We start from the raw sequence: 15,468 nt of genomic DNA, 5'->3' as shown, positions 1-15,468 counted from the left end.
TTCCCTACATTTAATGCCTGAAACTGAGGGATTTCAACTTGAAACTATTTATTAAAACACAGAAAAATATAGGCTTTCATATTTATGTTCATGGTGAATCAGTCAAAATCACTCTTTTCTCTCCCTTTACATACATCCTAGTTATCCAATTAATATCCCATATTGTCATCAGAGGATATGCAAAACGAATACATTCCAAGCTGATTTTATTTCCCTTACAGATAGTTCAGTCACATACTAGATTCAAATCCAACATCATGCTAGTAAGCATAGACCAAACAAATGTGTTTTCAAAACTATGACTTCTATGAAATGCTTAGCTAACACTTACTTTACAGTGAGACCCAACCGAGCTAAACTGGAACGTCCAGGGTTCTAATCAACACAAGTATTGTCTTAGTTGGACTTTTTCTAACATTGTTTTACCTGTTTTATTTATAAAGAGATATTAAAAACAGATCTGGAAAGGCATAGAAGAGCTAGGTAAACTTGTTAGTTAACAATATACAGGAGTATTACTGTTTAAGGCTCAGACAGTTCCAGGTCGTAATTACAATAAAATTATTCTACATACAAGGTATCTAACAATAGTTATTTGCCCAACTCCTTCCAAAGCCAATAATAAAGAATGTTTACTTAGTTTTTGCTACTTGGGGATAAGAAAGAGGAGCCAAAAGTTTGTACAGTCAAAGTATTTTTTTAACCTGTCTACATGGGTGCCCTAAATTATATTAAAGCATTGATTCAAGTTTTCATGTAAGAACTACTGAGACTAAACCAGAATAGGCTTAGTGCTATTTCACTGTATTGCCTCAATCATCAGAGATATAATGACAAACACTAGTTAATCATAGTTTTGATACCTACAAAGAACTTTGAAATTATTCACCAAAACACAGATATAAATCTCTGATGACTGAAAAGTGAAATTGTTATTGGGTGTTCCTACATGAGTACTAGGACTCATATAACAGAGAGGCATTTTATACCACTTAAATTATAATCTTTTGTTCACCTAAGAAGATTCTGAAACAAACCAACATTAATTTATAATTCAGAATCATTTCTGTTTACTGTAAAACAAGTTAGACTTTAAAATATTTTCCCAAGTGACACTACATAGCTATGTTCACTTTGTAATAATTATCTGAGCTATGCACTTAGATTTCTTTTTTAATTTTTAAAATTCTGATGACTGCTAAGAGTAGCAGCTTCTACTTCACAAACACATTTTAGCAAGTATCACTAGATACACTTCTGTGACAATAAAATATGCTTCTGAAAAAACTGGCCAGAGTGAGTCAATTCCCATTTATTTCATTTTTCAACACACTGTTTATTCACTGCCTAAACAAACAGTTAGATATTAGGCACCTACTAAATGTTAGGCCTGTTCTAGGCTTATTATATGGAATAGTGGATTCTATTACCTAAACATACAAATAATACTGAAACAAATACTTTTAGGTGTAGCTGTGTTATTCTGGTGATTTAGATAAAGCTTCCTAAGATAACTAATTAGAGAATACATCCTTACTAAAAAGCACCTCCTACAAACTGCAGTTCACATGTGTAATTCATAAAGCGTACATCTTTCACCGATGAATTCACTCATCTATCTACATAATCACATCACATCATTCTAATAGCTTTAATGCCACTATTCTCTGAACTTACTAGGATATATTAAAATAGTCACCACTGTAGAAACCTCCTAAAACCTGAAACTTGGAATTGGGGGCCCAGGAATCAGAAGAGACTAACATATCTATAATAAGGTTTTTCTTACCTTATTAATAGAATATTAATATTAAGGTAATACAATATTACCTTAAAAATAGAATAGATTCAGTATTTGTAAAGAGATAGAATCAGTCATTCTGAAAGTATATCATAAATAGCATGAAGCAATAGTCTCTGGTTTAAGAAATCTTAACTTATTAAATATATACACACACATACATGCATGTATACACACACACATTTCATAAATATGTATAAGAAATGTATATCCACTAGTCCTCTCATCCCAACAACTGAAACTCTGCCCTGTCCTAACCACTAACAATGTGAACCCACATTCAACAGACCCTCACTGCTAAAGCTCATCTTAAACCCACTTTCTTGGTGTCCCAATATGTAAGAAATAAATGCTTCTGTGCATTCAAGAAGTTACCTAATTTCACCAAATTTTACTTTACAAAGTCTCTTAAAATCAATTCTTCTTTTCCATTCTCACTTTCACCCCACTTCAAGCTTTTACTGAAGTGCTGAAGTGTTGCAACAGTCTCCCAATAATGAGCTGCGACCTTCCTAATATTGACTGTGTAGACATAACCAGGATATTCACTGACCTGGCATCTCTGTAGAGTCTCAAAATATCAGAAGAATAGTCTCTTTCTACTGGTCAAAATAACCAACACTAATAATCTTTTAATTTGCCTATTTTAGATAATCCTAGAATACTGTGAACTAGTTTCCATCTGAATCTCAAGTATTTACTTTTTTAAGGAGTCAGTTTGACACAGACACACTGGAAATGTAACTTAGACATAGGAATCAGTGCCACAAGACCACAACGCAGCAGCAAAAGAATTACAGTGTGGTTCATGTAGCACAATTCTATGTGCCTCCTCCCACAGTATCAATCAGCCAACTAGAAATATTTATTAAAGCTTACATGCAAAATATTATGAAGGAAGCTGATTCTGGCCTCAAGCTGATTCTCAAAGCTGATTCTGGCCTCAAGACACTTATACTTTAGTTGAGGTAACAGTCTACAAAGAAAGCTAGGCTGTTTTATAATGTATCTTTTAAAACCAGTTTTTAATCTTGTGGTTTATCCATTTTCATAATCTACCCCCTAAATACTTATTAGGTATTAATATTAGCTAGCAAGCTATTACTAAAACAAACTACTAAACCACATTTCCATCTTGTCAAGCCCTTGAGAATAGTGATCCATGCCACTCAAGTGATTATTTTAAAAGCCCGTAAAAGCATCACCTGGGAAAACAAGAACCAAAACCATGGAATAATAATATGTCTCACTTATGCACTCTCAAAATTTTCTGAATTAAAATGCTGCACATGGGGCTTCCCTGGTGATGCAGTGGTTGAGAGTATGCCTGCCCATGCAGGGGACACGGGTTCGTGCCCCGGTCCGGGAAGATCCCACATGCCACGGAGCGGCTGGGCCCGTGAGCCATGGCCGCTGAGCCTGCACGTCCGGAGCCTGTGCTCAGCAACGGCAGAGACCACAACAGTGACAGGCCCGCATACCGCAAAAAAAAAAAAAAAAATGCTGCACATGTATAATTGATTCACTTTGCTGTATACCTGAAACTAACACAACATTGCAAACCAACTATAATGCAATAAAAATTTTTTTTAAATGCTGGATCAGAAAATGACTAACATAAAGGAAAAGAAGACTAAGAAATCAAAGCTAAAGGAAATATTAGAAATCCAATTAAAACTCGTGAAAACTTAACTAGAGGCTAAGACTTAACTACTATAATTAAAGCAAAATAATTTTGCAGGCTCCTTCAATCACTTTGTCACTCTAACCCAACTCCATCATCTTCTTTATTTTTCTTTTTTTCTCCCTTTTTAAAAACACACCTAACATTTTAAATTCTTCAGTACTATTCAGCTGTATAATTACAAAATTACTTGGAGGCTTGATCATTTATTTTGGTAGGGCTAGGGTATCTAACAAGTTAGAGACAAAGATAAATGAAGAAGAAAGTGTATTGTAAATTAAAATTCAGCAACGAATTACTTAACCTTTGACCGTTGTATGTATTATTGTTTTATAAATTAGTAAAATATTTATTATTAACTTGTAACTGTGATACCATAAAAGCGTAGCTGCCTAGCACATCTCTAAGTAATTAGAATTTGCTTCATATGGTAAGAAAACAGTACCAGCTCTTTATCCACAGTACCTCAAGAGGGAAATCCTTTATGCTGACATCTACAAAAGATTGGCAGTAATGAGGATCCATGTAAATCAAACTGTCATCTACAAGGACAAAACAGAAGACAAGTAATTCAAAAAACACCTTATTATTACACTGCTTACAATCCAATTTCTATGTAGAATAGCTGAAAAAAATCTGGGAGTAACAGCTTGCCAGACTGATATTCATTGACTGAAACATAGGTTTGCACAGGACAGATTAACTTTTGCATAATCAAATATGCTTGTATAAGCAGAATTTTTATAAAGTGATGAGACTGTCATTTAATTTTTGGTGATAAAATTACTTTCACAAACACACAATTATATTCTACAGTTTGCATATGAAAAATGTATTGCACTACTTTATCCTGACAGGAAGAACATATTGCTTGTCATTTTATCATCAACTAGCACCACTGAAACTGGTAAAAGGTAAATATATAAATAGCAACTGCCAGAATGTGGCAGCAATGTCTTCTAAAGTTTAGTAAAACCAATAAATTATGCCTTGTTTATGTAATAACAGAAATTAAATATACATTTTACAGAATCCAATTATGTTGTGGACCAAATGACAAATGAATGGCTATGGTAGGACTGATGAATTTATAAGGTACTCAGTTTGCTCCATTAATCATCCTGTTTCTAGATGATCCTATATTAACTTTCCAACTTTTAAAAGAAAACAGAGAAGAAATATATTTTACTAAATCACTAACCTTGAAATCCAGCAAAGTAATATGACTGTTTAGGTTTGCCACCAACAATACCCACACAATATTCAAGGCTTAAAATACCCTGCCAAAATAAATTAATTCAGATTTAGAGTCAAGAGACAAATGATAATTATTCAAAACAACCAAATTTGTATTACTAATAGTAGCAGTAGTTCCCAAATTTTTCACCACCAGTTTTATTTTTATTACATTTTCCCCATGTTCTGAAATCCTTTTGTCCACCAAACTATCTTCCATTTTCTTTAAACCATTCAACAACATTAAACAATTATTATGTGCCAGTTATAGAGATAAACAACATTAACCATGGAAAGGCAACAAAAATGCCTGCCAAAGTAAAAACATTTGGCCTTTCAGTTAGCTGGTGCAGCCTTGCTGTGATCAATGTAGTATTTTCATCAGGCTTTTTGAAATGCTAGAAATAATTATTAGACATTGTTACTGTTTTCACTGAAACCTGAGTCTTAGAATCACAAACTAAAAACCATTTTTAATCAATGGCATATTCATGACAAAATTTTTACGCTGCTTCATTTGGAATAAATATAAAGACTAATGAAAACAATTTAATCCAAGGAAAATAATAATTATTAATTACTGCATTTAAACTCAGTTTATTTTACTAATCATAAAATAGCAGTGATACCTCAATAAATTGTTTAATATTTCCCTCAGCATCTATTCTAAGCAGAACTCTATTTAAGCTGGGCCAAGTAATTCTATACTTTTTAAAAAAACATGTCCATGGAGTGGAGTCAATTAAAAACATGTCCAGGGCTTCCCTGGTGGCTCAGTGGTTGGGGGTCCGCCTGCCGATGCAGGGGGCGCGGGCTCGTGCCCCGGTCTGGGAGGATCCCGCGTGCCGCATAGCAGCTGGGCCCATGGGCTGTGGCCGCTGGGCCTGCGCGTCCGGAGCCTGTGCTCCACAGCAGGAGAGGCCGCAGCAGTGGGAGGCTTGCGTACCGCAAAAACAAAAAACAAAAAAATGTCCAGTGGAATCAATCAATATCCTATCAATAGTTTCTACATTAATTTTAGCATATGTTAGAAAACACCAATAATGATAAAGTATATGTTATAAAACCCCAAAATATTAAACAATAAACTTTCCTTCTCTTAAGTGAGAGGATGTTTCAAAATCTAGAAGATACAAAAATTAAGACTGTATGAACAAATGCCTTTTTCCTTTAACAAGTAAACAAACCACAGTTTTGTTTAAACTTAATTATTTTCTTAAAAATAATATGTGGTGGTTATTGAAAAAACACACACAGAAATTTCCCAAAACCCCAACACTCATCATTATTAACATTTAAGAGAATACCTTCTTGACATCTGTCTATACTACATATATTCACATATAGATTTATAAATACAATTTTATATATATGGCACCATACAACATATGCTATTTTAACTTTTGTCATTCATTATCTCATAAACATCTTTTCCTATCAATAAATATAGATCTATATTATAATATTTAATGGCTGTAAATTTTGTATATTTTCAGTCTTGTGAAAATATCATAGAGGTTTTTTTGGAAAGGAGAACTGCACTGAAGAAATTACAGAAACAGAGAAGGCATATAAAGTTAAAATTTTAGAGCTAACTAAAAAATAAATTAAGATGAAATTACACCAAAAAACTTGATAATAAGTTATTATTATTCTATTGTTATTATCATTCTATTAACAGTTGTATTATTCTATTGCTTTCCCCCTAAATAAAAATCCTTAACTCAGTTAGAGAGTGCCTTACTTTAATCTGAGGCAATCTGATCAGCTGAAATACAATGTTTCTGATACAGGGACCCATGAGGAAGTGAAAGTTCTAAGTCCCTCATAGCCAAGAAAAAAAAGAAAAAATACATATATGTATAGCAAGAATCATCACAGACTCTCTTCAGAAAAAGAATGATTTCAGGTAATGGAAGAAAGACTTTGGTTCTTGACACCTATATTTCCTTTTCAATAGATTAGAGCAGATTTAGCAATAAACACATAAGTAGATTAGGAGCTAAAATGCCATTACTTATAGGAAGCTGTATCTTTGGAAACTTGAAACACTTTTCAGTTCCTAAAAAAGCTTTTTCACAGTTATCTAGTGGTGAGAATTGATTGAGCTGTATCCATGAAGCAATAAATAAGACTGAAGTAATCAGTCAAAAAGGAAAGTCCTAATTTGTCTTGCTGAAGAAAGAGAACATATTGGATTTTCCTCATTCCAGGTCCTTTTAAAAATAAATGAATAAGTAAACTTCCTGTGGTAAGAGCTGATAAAGCACCACACCAAATTTCTTTCTCCTCACAGAATGCAGCAGGAGATGGTAACCATCTCTGAAATACTGTGGAATTACCTCTATCAATAAATTTTAAAACTGGAATTGAACGGTGAATTTTAGAGAGCATAATGCACAATCGTTTGGCAGGAAAAAATACAGCTGCTGACAAAGGAGGAGAAGGAAGAAGTGTAGTGGGGGGCAGGGGGCGGGGCAGGGATGGAGGTACAGGAGGGGGTGGAGAAGCAGGAGAAGAAAAGGGAGCGGAAATGGAAGAGAAAGATTACTTTTCTTTTAGGGCTATTAGACACACTATTGTTTCACCGCTAACTGAATGACTCTTTACATGCTCTCCTTTTGGCTTCTGACCCACCCACGCCCTGACCAAGCACAACGTAACACTACTTCACTCAGCCATTTCAGCCATTTTTACCTGAGAGTTGAAATTTTAAATGTATTAACAGTCACTACTCTAAAAGGGGACTGTAGCATAAATTAAATAAGTAGAAGCTCAAAGAAATGTTACATTTCAGAGAGTCCGTATTTTAGGGGAAAATATGAAAAACAACAAAAGTTCTGGTCTCTGTCACCAGTTTGTTATCCGAATTTGAACATATCACTTAACTTCTGTCATTTCTGCTTTATAAAGACAATCCAGTTCCTAGCTAGTATGAGGGTAAAATGAGATAAATCTGTATTAAAAGTGTTATACAAATATGAGAGTTAACAAATATTTGCTGAGCAGCTCCTATATGCTAGGTACTAAGGATCACTTTAACAGCTAACCATGGTTTGTTTCACTACAATGCAGACTCCGATGAATCACTCAACAGCGTTAAGCAGTCCTGCCATCTGATAACTTTTATCAACACCACCAAACGGCAAAGCCCTCAGCCAGATGAAGCATGCCTCAAAGCTATCTGCAGTCCATTTCGCCAGGAGTGGGGGGTTTGGCAAAAGAGTCAGCTCCGAGACTGCTTCAATTTCTGATCTTCTCATGGTAGTAGAGAAGGCAGGGGAATTCATTTCAGATTTGGTTACAACCAACAGAGACATGACAACATGCGAGAAGTCTTGAAACCCTCAGTGGATTCACTAGATGAAATGGCTCATATCTTCTCACATTCCACCAATAATTCTACTAAAGAGTCCACATGTTAGAAATCAAAACCCCACTTTCATCTAGGGTGTGTATATGTTATTAGTTATAGTACTGGTATTATTAGTAACAAGTACGCCTGCAGCAGTTTAGTAACGATTAGGAAAAGCCAATATACCAGCTAGAAGACTTCCAGATACCACATGTTGAAAATAACTGCTCTAGGTTTTTAGAATTGGTACAATCTAGAGTGAGGATATATGTTTTACCTATATACATAGGGACCACAATATGGGGTTAATGCTTCATGTGGGGAACAAATCTGAACTTTATTTCAAGATTACTATATGCCATAACACTCCATTCAAAGAGGAATTCTATCTCTGGTCTTGATTTTATTAAAGCTATGAAAATAATATAAATACTGTACTCTCAACTAGAAACTAAGTATTTCAAAAGTTAAAGTTTGGTGACAAGATAACCTAATTAGACAGGTTCTTTTGGAAAAAAGAATTATGTGTTCTGAAATAGAACAAATTTTTAACTGGTTAATATGAAGAAAACAAAGTTGGAAGCTCCCCATACTATCTTCATCATTTCAGTCTATATAAATAAGTATTCTACCTACTGATGGACCTTATAGTAGCACAGGAAACAAACTAAGAGATAATGCAGCAGCAATAAAAAAAAACTCATTTTGTTTCAATAATTACCTAGATACAGTTTAATGTGGGTTTTATGAATAAACAAAGATACATACTTTTAAAAATCACAAATAAGGATGATGGGAACTGTAGACATATTTCAGACTATGATTATTGCTGCACTGTATCCCCCTGATTAGCTGCAAAGATTAAAAGCCTTTTTATTTTGTCATAGAACACCTTACTCTTCAAATCACATCTGATCTTGTAATACTGAAATTTAAGATCTCTAATGTCAAACTTTACAATCTACAACTATAAAATCATCACTACCCATTTCATAGAAAAAAGATTGCAAACCTTCTCTATTATTCATATCAGCCAGCATTGCCTTCAAAAAATTTTAGCTCTTATTTCATACCTTTACAAAATCTAAATAGTTGGCATTGGTTCTTTCTCCACCAAGTCTAACAGGAACTAGAATAATAACAGCTTTGTCATCTGTATTATCAGAGGCCATGGAAGTGCACTGTTTATCAATTACATCAGAACTGTAAACTGAGAAAAACACAATTAATATGTATTAAATTTTATAAAAATGATTTTCAGAAACATTTGTACCCTAATTCCCCCCCACCACAATGGCCAGTCATATGATCTCTGACATCACTAACAAGGTCTCAATGAGTTAAAAAATACCTACCTCATTTATGCATTTAAAAGATATTTATCAAATAACTACTATATGGCACTGGGTCCTCAGCAGTGGGCAAAATGGAGAAAACCCCCTGCCCTCACAAGGCATACCATCTAACAGGGAAGTAGACAGTAAATAAGTAAAACATAAGATATGTCAGATGATGATAGGTGCTTTCAAGAAAAACAAGGGAGAAAAAGATGGATAAGAAATGTAGAGAAGGGGTGCAATTTAAAATAAGGTGGTAGGGAAGTCAAGACTTAAAGAAAGAAGGAAACCAAGAAATGCAGATACCTGGGGGGAAGAGATTCCACATAGAAAGATCAGCAAGTGCAAACGTCTTAAAGCAGAAGCATTGTCAGCTTGTTCCAGGAACAAGAGAGCAGTGCCTCTGCAGGGAAGTGAGCAAGGAGTACAATAGTAGAAAATGAGGTTAGGAGATAAAGTTACAGATGGGGAGAGAACGAAGACAGATTGTGGGAAATCTTAAAAGCCATTAATAAAGACTTCAGTCTTTACTTTGAGTGAGATGGGAAGCCGCTGAAGAGTTTTTTAGGAAAGGAATGTCCTGCTCTGATTTATACCTTACCAGTCTGGTTCCTGTGTTAACAGACTGCAGAGGGCAAGGGCTGAAGCATAGAGAAGTTAGAAAGCCACTGCAGGAACCCAGCAAGAGATGATGGTGGCTTGAACAAAGGCAGTATTGTCAAGATATGGAACGGTCATGGGATGATCATGTGCAGGTGGTGAAAACTGATCAGTTGAAAATGAAGAGCTCCTTAATACATTAAATGTAAGATGTGAGAGGGAAAAAGGAGTCATAGATGATTTGAGTGGTTTTCATATAAGCAAACAGAGTAGGTGGGCTGCCATTTACAAAGACATAGAAGACTGTAGGAAGGGAAAATATAGAAAGGAGGAGTGGGAATTCAGTTTCAGACATGCCAAGTTTGAGAAATCTATTAGACATGCAAGCAGGGAGGATGAGTAGGCAGGTAAGGACATAAAAGCCTACATTTGGGGACAGGTCTGGGATGGAGCTATAAATTTGGGAATTGACAGGACCCAGACGGTACTGTAAAGCTATGAGACTGGGTAAACCCAAATCTGTATACACAGGGAAAAAAGTTGAGATCTAAAGACGTAGCACAACACACCAAGTACTTTAGAGACAGGGGGATAAGGGAGAATCCACACAGGAGACCGTGAAGGAGCAGCAGACACAGTGGCAAAAGGAAAACCTGAAGAGTAGTGTTCTGGAAACTAAGTAAACAAAACATTACAAGGAGTGGGGGAGAAGTCAACAGTGTCAAATGCTGCTGACAGACGGTGAGGAAGAGACTGAGAAGTGACAACTGGATTTAGTGAGATTAAGTTATTGGCAAGAGTAGTTTTGGTAGAGTGATGGGTATGAGAGCCTAAGTGGATAGTTCAAGAGAAAATGGGTGGAGTTGGTAGAAGCAAATACAGACAAAACTTTATTTTGTTTTGTTCAACAAAAAAAAATAGTTTTATTCAAAACTTACTTTACACCCATACTCCCTGTCAGCAAACTCTTTTACTCTTCCACAGTTAGCTGATTAACAAATTCTGCCACTGCTGTCCCAGTTCTTCCCTAAATTCCAAATTTAGATTATGAGCTATCATAGTCTCCTGTTCACCTGCTTCCCTATCCTCCATAGTCAGTCTAAACCGAAGCCACAAAAATGGAAAAACAGTTCTTTCCATGTTTCAATTCTGTCATCTTATTTTTGCTAAACTACTCAGTAAAGCCTTCTGATTATAAACCTTTAAATTCTCTCACTTTTCTGAGGCAGTGCACACATGACCATCCCTATCTTCCACTTTCCACTAGTAACAGTATTTCCACTAGCATATACAACAAGTTCTTCCTTATCAAATGCTTCTTACCCTTCAGTCTAATTCAACACACATTGATTGACGGCCAACTATTTATTGACGTTTTCTATGCCAGAGAAATAAAAAGCAAATAAGATCCTTACTTCACAGTGTCTGGCTCAATTGTTTTGGTATTTTTCCTCCACTTTCAACATATGTAAGGGCTATGAAATAATCCAATTCCATAACACAGGCTCACTACAGCAGTGATTGCCAACCAAATGGTTCTGGTACCTTTCCCCTACCCCTGCTACCTTAATAATCATTGATCTACCAAGGAGATACAGATAAGCACAAGGTGATATTAAAAGTGAATTACAAGCACAATATTTAATAGAGGTATTTCCAAAATGTTACAGAACACAGAATAATAAACTAATTCTACCTGATGGGAGCTGGTAAAGGCTTCACCAAAGGTGCACCTTCCAGCGTGTTCATAAAGAATGAGTAAGAGTTAACAAAAGTCATTTTAACAATAAGGGGCATTCTAAGCAGAGGCGATAATATCAGCAAAGACACAGAAAAAAGATAATGATAGTATGCCCAAGGAATAGCTTGCAGGTTGATGGTACTTTGGTGTATCAGCATGGAAGACAGTGTTGAGAGGTGATGCTGGAAATGTAGGTCAAGGCAAATGGTAAAGAACTTCACGTGCTTTACATGCTACAATAACTTGAGACTAGAGTTAATTGACAGTCATTGGTTTTAAATTAAGGGACACGATCAATTTCTTTTGATCAGATGAATGAGAAAAAGAAAAGAAAGGGAAATCAAGTTAAAGTCCAAGTTAGAGATAAGGGTCTGATCTAAATCAATGAGAGTGAAGAAGAGAGAACAGATTTCAGATGCATTTTTTTAAGTATAATTTGTTAAGCTTTGGTTGACTAACTAGATATAAGCAACGAAAAAAGAGTCAAGAATAAGTACGCACGCATGTGGACATGATACTATTAGTGAAGAGAAAATAGAAAGCAAGAAAGGAGTGGTGTACAGGGGAATGACAGGTTTAATCTTAAACACGCTGAATTTGAAGTGTTTGTAGAACATCCAGATGGAAATATTTGAAGGAGAGCAGAAAATACGAGTTATCTCAGATTAACACAAGTAACACTAGAAATGCAGTTTTAGAAGTCCTAGTATATAGAGCACAGTCCTAACTACTTAAAGGCATGGAAAAATATGCAATTGCAAAGGAAGAGAATACAGAATGAGAGGAAGAGAAAATGAATAGAAAGTGGAGCTTTTAAAAACACTAATGAAGATGGGGGTGTGGAGGGGAATTATTAATAGACTCTGGCTTCACCTAGTTCCTAACCTCACAATCTATCAAAATGCACTACAGTAATATAAACTCTCCCTTTAGAATTTTAAACGTCAATGTTCAAAATTTGAAGATCTACTTCAAATTACACAAACTACTTAGATATTGAGTAGCTTTGTGTTCTTTAATTAATTAACAATATGTAACGCATAAGACCAAGGCTGATTGATATCAATAAAAGCACAAAAGGCAAATTCATAAATTATTTAAAGACTAATTGCTTAAGCACAACCTCTGGCTTAATTAGAACTCTTAACACAGTATATTTTACTTGCAAGATTTCCTATCTGAAAAACAAATACAGTACCTGCAAAATTCACACACTCATCTGAAAACTTAAAACTTTCATGTTCATATGGCTATAATCATGGCTTATCAGTCTTTCTTAAAACTCCAATTAACCTTAACAAAAGGCCGAACAAAATGCACGTGTATTTGGTAACGATTATATCCACACTATAAACACTAGTCAGTTACCAGGGTAATCTCAAGCATTTTGTAAATACCCTTATATTAAACATAACTGAAGTATATTTAACTTTCCCCAAACATTAACATATTTTATCCTCAACAGCATTACGGTAAAAAATAAGCAACATGAGGTGGTTTATTTTGAAGGCACTTTTATTTTATTAGGAAATTAAGGTCTCTATTTTATCCCCAATAGAGTTTCAAAATTACTATAGATACTGGTCATTAAACACAATACCCATAACAATAAAACAAAGCAACATTCTGGACAATAGCTGCATCATGATCAGATGATTTACTGAAGGACTAGTGAGAAACAAATCAAACAGAGAATTTTCCTTCCTTGAAACACATCCCCAGTGAGATGAGACATGGCAAACATGCACCCCAAGTATATACCTATGTTAAATTTTCCCACCTATCTTTTTTAAGTAGTCATTTTAAATATTGAAATTTTCCTTAAGAACCTATTTTAATATTGCAACTAATAATTCATAGTATATATTCAATCATGAAATATTTAATCAGTGCCTATACAGGGTGCAATGTAGGAACAAAATGTGTAAAACATGGTCTCTACCTTCATCATTTACAGTATAATTGGGATAAGCTAAATACTTATGAAAAATCTAATTATAAATGGTATTGGGAAAACTGGACAGCTGTATGCAAAAGAATAAAATTGGACTATCTTATACCATACACAATAATTAAATCAAAATCGATCATCAAAGATTTGAACACAAGACCTGAAACCACAAACTCGTAGAAGAAAACAGGCGGAAAGCTCCTTGACATTGGTCTTGGTGATAATTTTTTCAATTTGACACCACAAGGCAACAAAAGCAAAAATAAACAAATGAGAATACATCAAACTAAAAAGCTTCTGTACAGCAAAGGAAACCACCAACAAAATGGAAAGGTAACTTACTAAATAGAAGAAAATATCTGCAATCTTATATCTGATAAGGGGTTAATATCCAAAATATACAAAGAACTCACATAATTCAACATCAAAAAAACAAATAATCCAATTTAAAAAATGGGCAGAAGATCTGAAGAGACATTTTTCCAAAGAAGCCATACAAATGGCCAACAGGTACATGAAAAGGTGCTCAACATCACTAATCATCAGAGAAATGCAAATCAAACCACGAGATATCATCTCACATCTGTTAGAATGGTTATTACCAAAAAGACAAGAAACAACAAATGTTGAAGATATGGAGCAAAGGGAACCCTTGTGCACTGTTGTTGAGAATGTAAATTGGTGCAGCCAATAAGGAAAACAGTACAGTGGTTCCTCAAAAAATTAAAAATAGAACTACAGTGTGATCCAGCAATTCAACTTCTGGGTATTTATCTGAAGAAAATGAAACCACTAACTCAAAAAGATAAATGCACCCCTTTAATCACTGAAGCATTATTTACAATAGCCAAAATATGGAAACAACCTAAGTGTCCATCAATGGATAATGGATAAAGAAAATGTGCTACGTATATACAGTGGAATATTATTTAGCCATAAAAAAGAATGAAATCTTGCCATTTGTGACAACATGGATAGACCCTGAGGGCGTTATGCTAAGTGAAATAAGTCAGACAGAGAAAGACACATACTGTATGATGTCACTTATATGTAGGTGCTGAAAAGCAGAACAAAATGAATAAACAAAACACCAAGCTCACAGACACACAGAACAGACTGATGGCTGGCAGAAGTGGGATGGGGGGACACAATGGGTGAAGGGCACTAAAAGGTACAACTGCCAGCTATAAGATAAATAAGTCATAAGGATATAATGTACAGCATGGGGATGGGCACTATAGTTAATAATACTGTATTGTATATTTGAAAGTTCTCATCACAAGAAAAAAAATTTTCTAACAATGTATGGTGACGGATGCTAACTAGACTAATTATGCTGATCATTCACAATATATACAGATATTGAATCATTATGTTATACATCTGAAACTAATATAATGTTATATATCAATTATACCTAAATTTTTAAAAAGGTCTGACCAAATAAATGGATAAAAGTAGAATTATATAATACATTCCTCACCTGTACAATCTTGCGCAACATAAATAGTTATTCCTTGTAAATCTGGGTGTCTTGCTTCTTCAACTGCTTTTCTAAGAAAATAACAAGCATTATCCTTTAAAATCCTAACTAACATTTCCAGTTAATAACAAAAGATTTAAGGGAAAAGAAAGCCATCATTTTCTTGACTTTCCTATTTACCCTATAGTGTCTGCTTTCAAAACTATCATCTGAATGGTATCAAAAAAGAAGTCAATTTTTTCAAAGTAGAATATTACACTAAATTACTCAAAAAACATTA

General features: G+C 34.6%; 1 protein-coding gene across 1 annotated transcript in view; it reads right to left on the bottom strand.

Annotated features, from left to right (window-relative positions):
• ATG4C (autophagy related 4C cysteine peptidase) overlaps positions 1-15,468 on the bottom strand; it is a 63,669-nt gene that overhangs the window by 16,628 nt on the left and 31,573 nt on the right. The window contains exons 5-8 of the mRNA XM_007464294.1: positions 15,189-15,259; positions 9,150-9,286; positions 4,687-4,765; positions 3,951-4,027 (exon numbers count right to left, since the gene is read on the bottom strand). Coding sequence (XP_007464356.1) covers positions 3,951-4,027; positions 4,687-4,765; positions 9,150-9,286; positions 15,189-15,259 — 364 coding nt within the window. The remainder of the gene's footprint in view (positions 1-3,950; positions 4,028-4,686; positions 4,766-9,149; positions 9,287-15,188; positions 15,260-15,468) is intronic.

Source organism: Lipotes vexillifer, unplaced genomic scaffold, assembly GCF_000442215.2.
Source record: "Lipotes vexillifer unplaced genomic scaffold, Lipotes_vexillifer_v1.1 scaffold47, whole genome shotgun sequence".
Classification (NCBI taxonomy): domain Eukaryota; kingdom Metazoa; phylum Chordata; class Mammalia; order Artiodactyla; family Lipotidae; genus Lipotes; species Lipotes vexillifer.
This window is presented reverse-complemented; position numbering and strand designations above follow the sequence as displayed.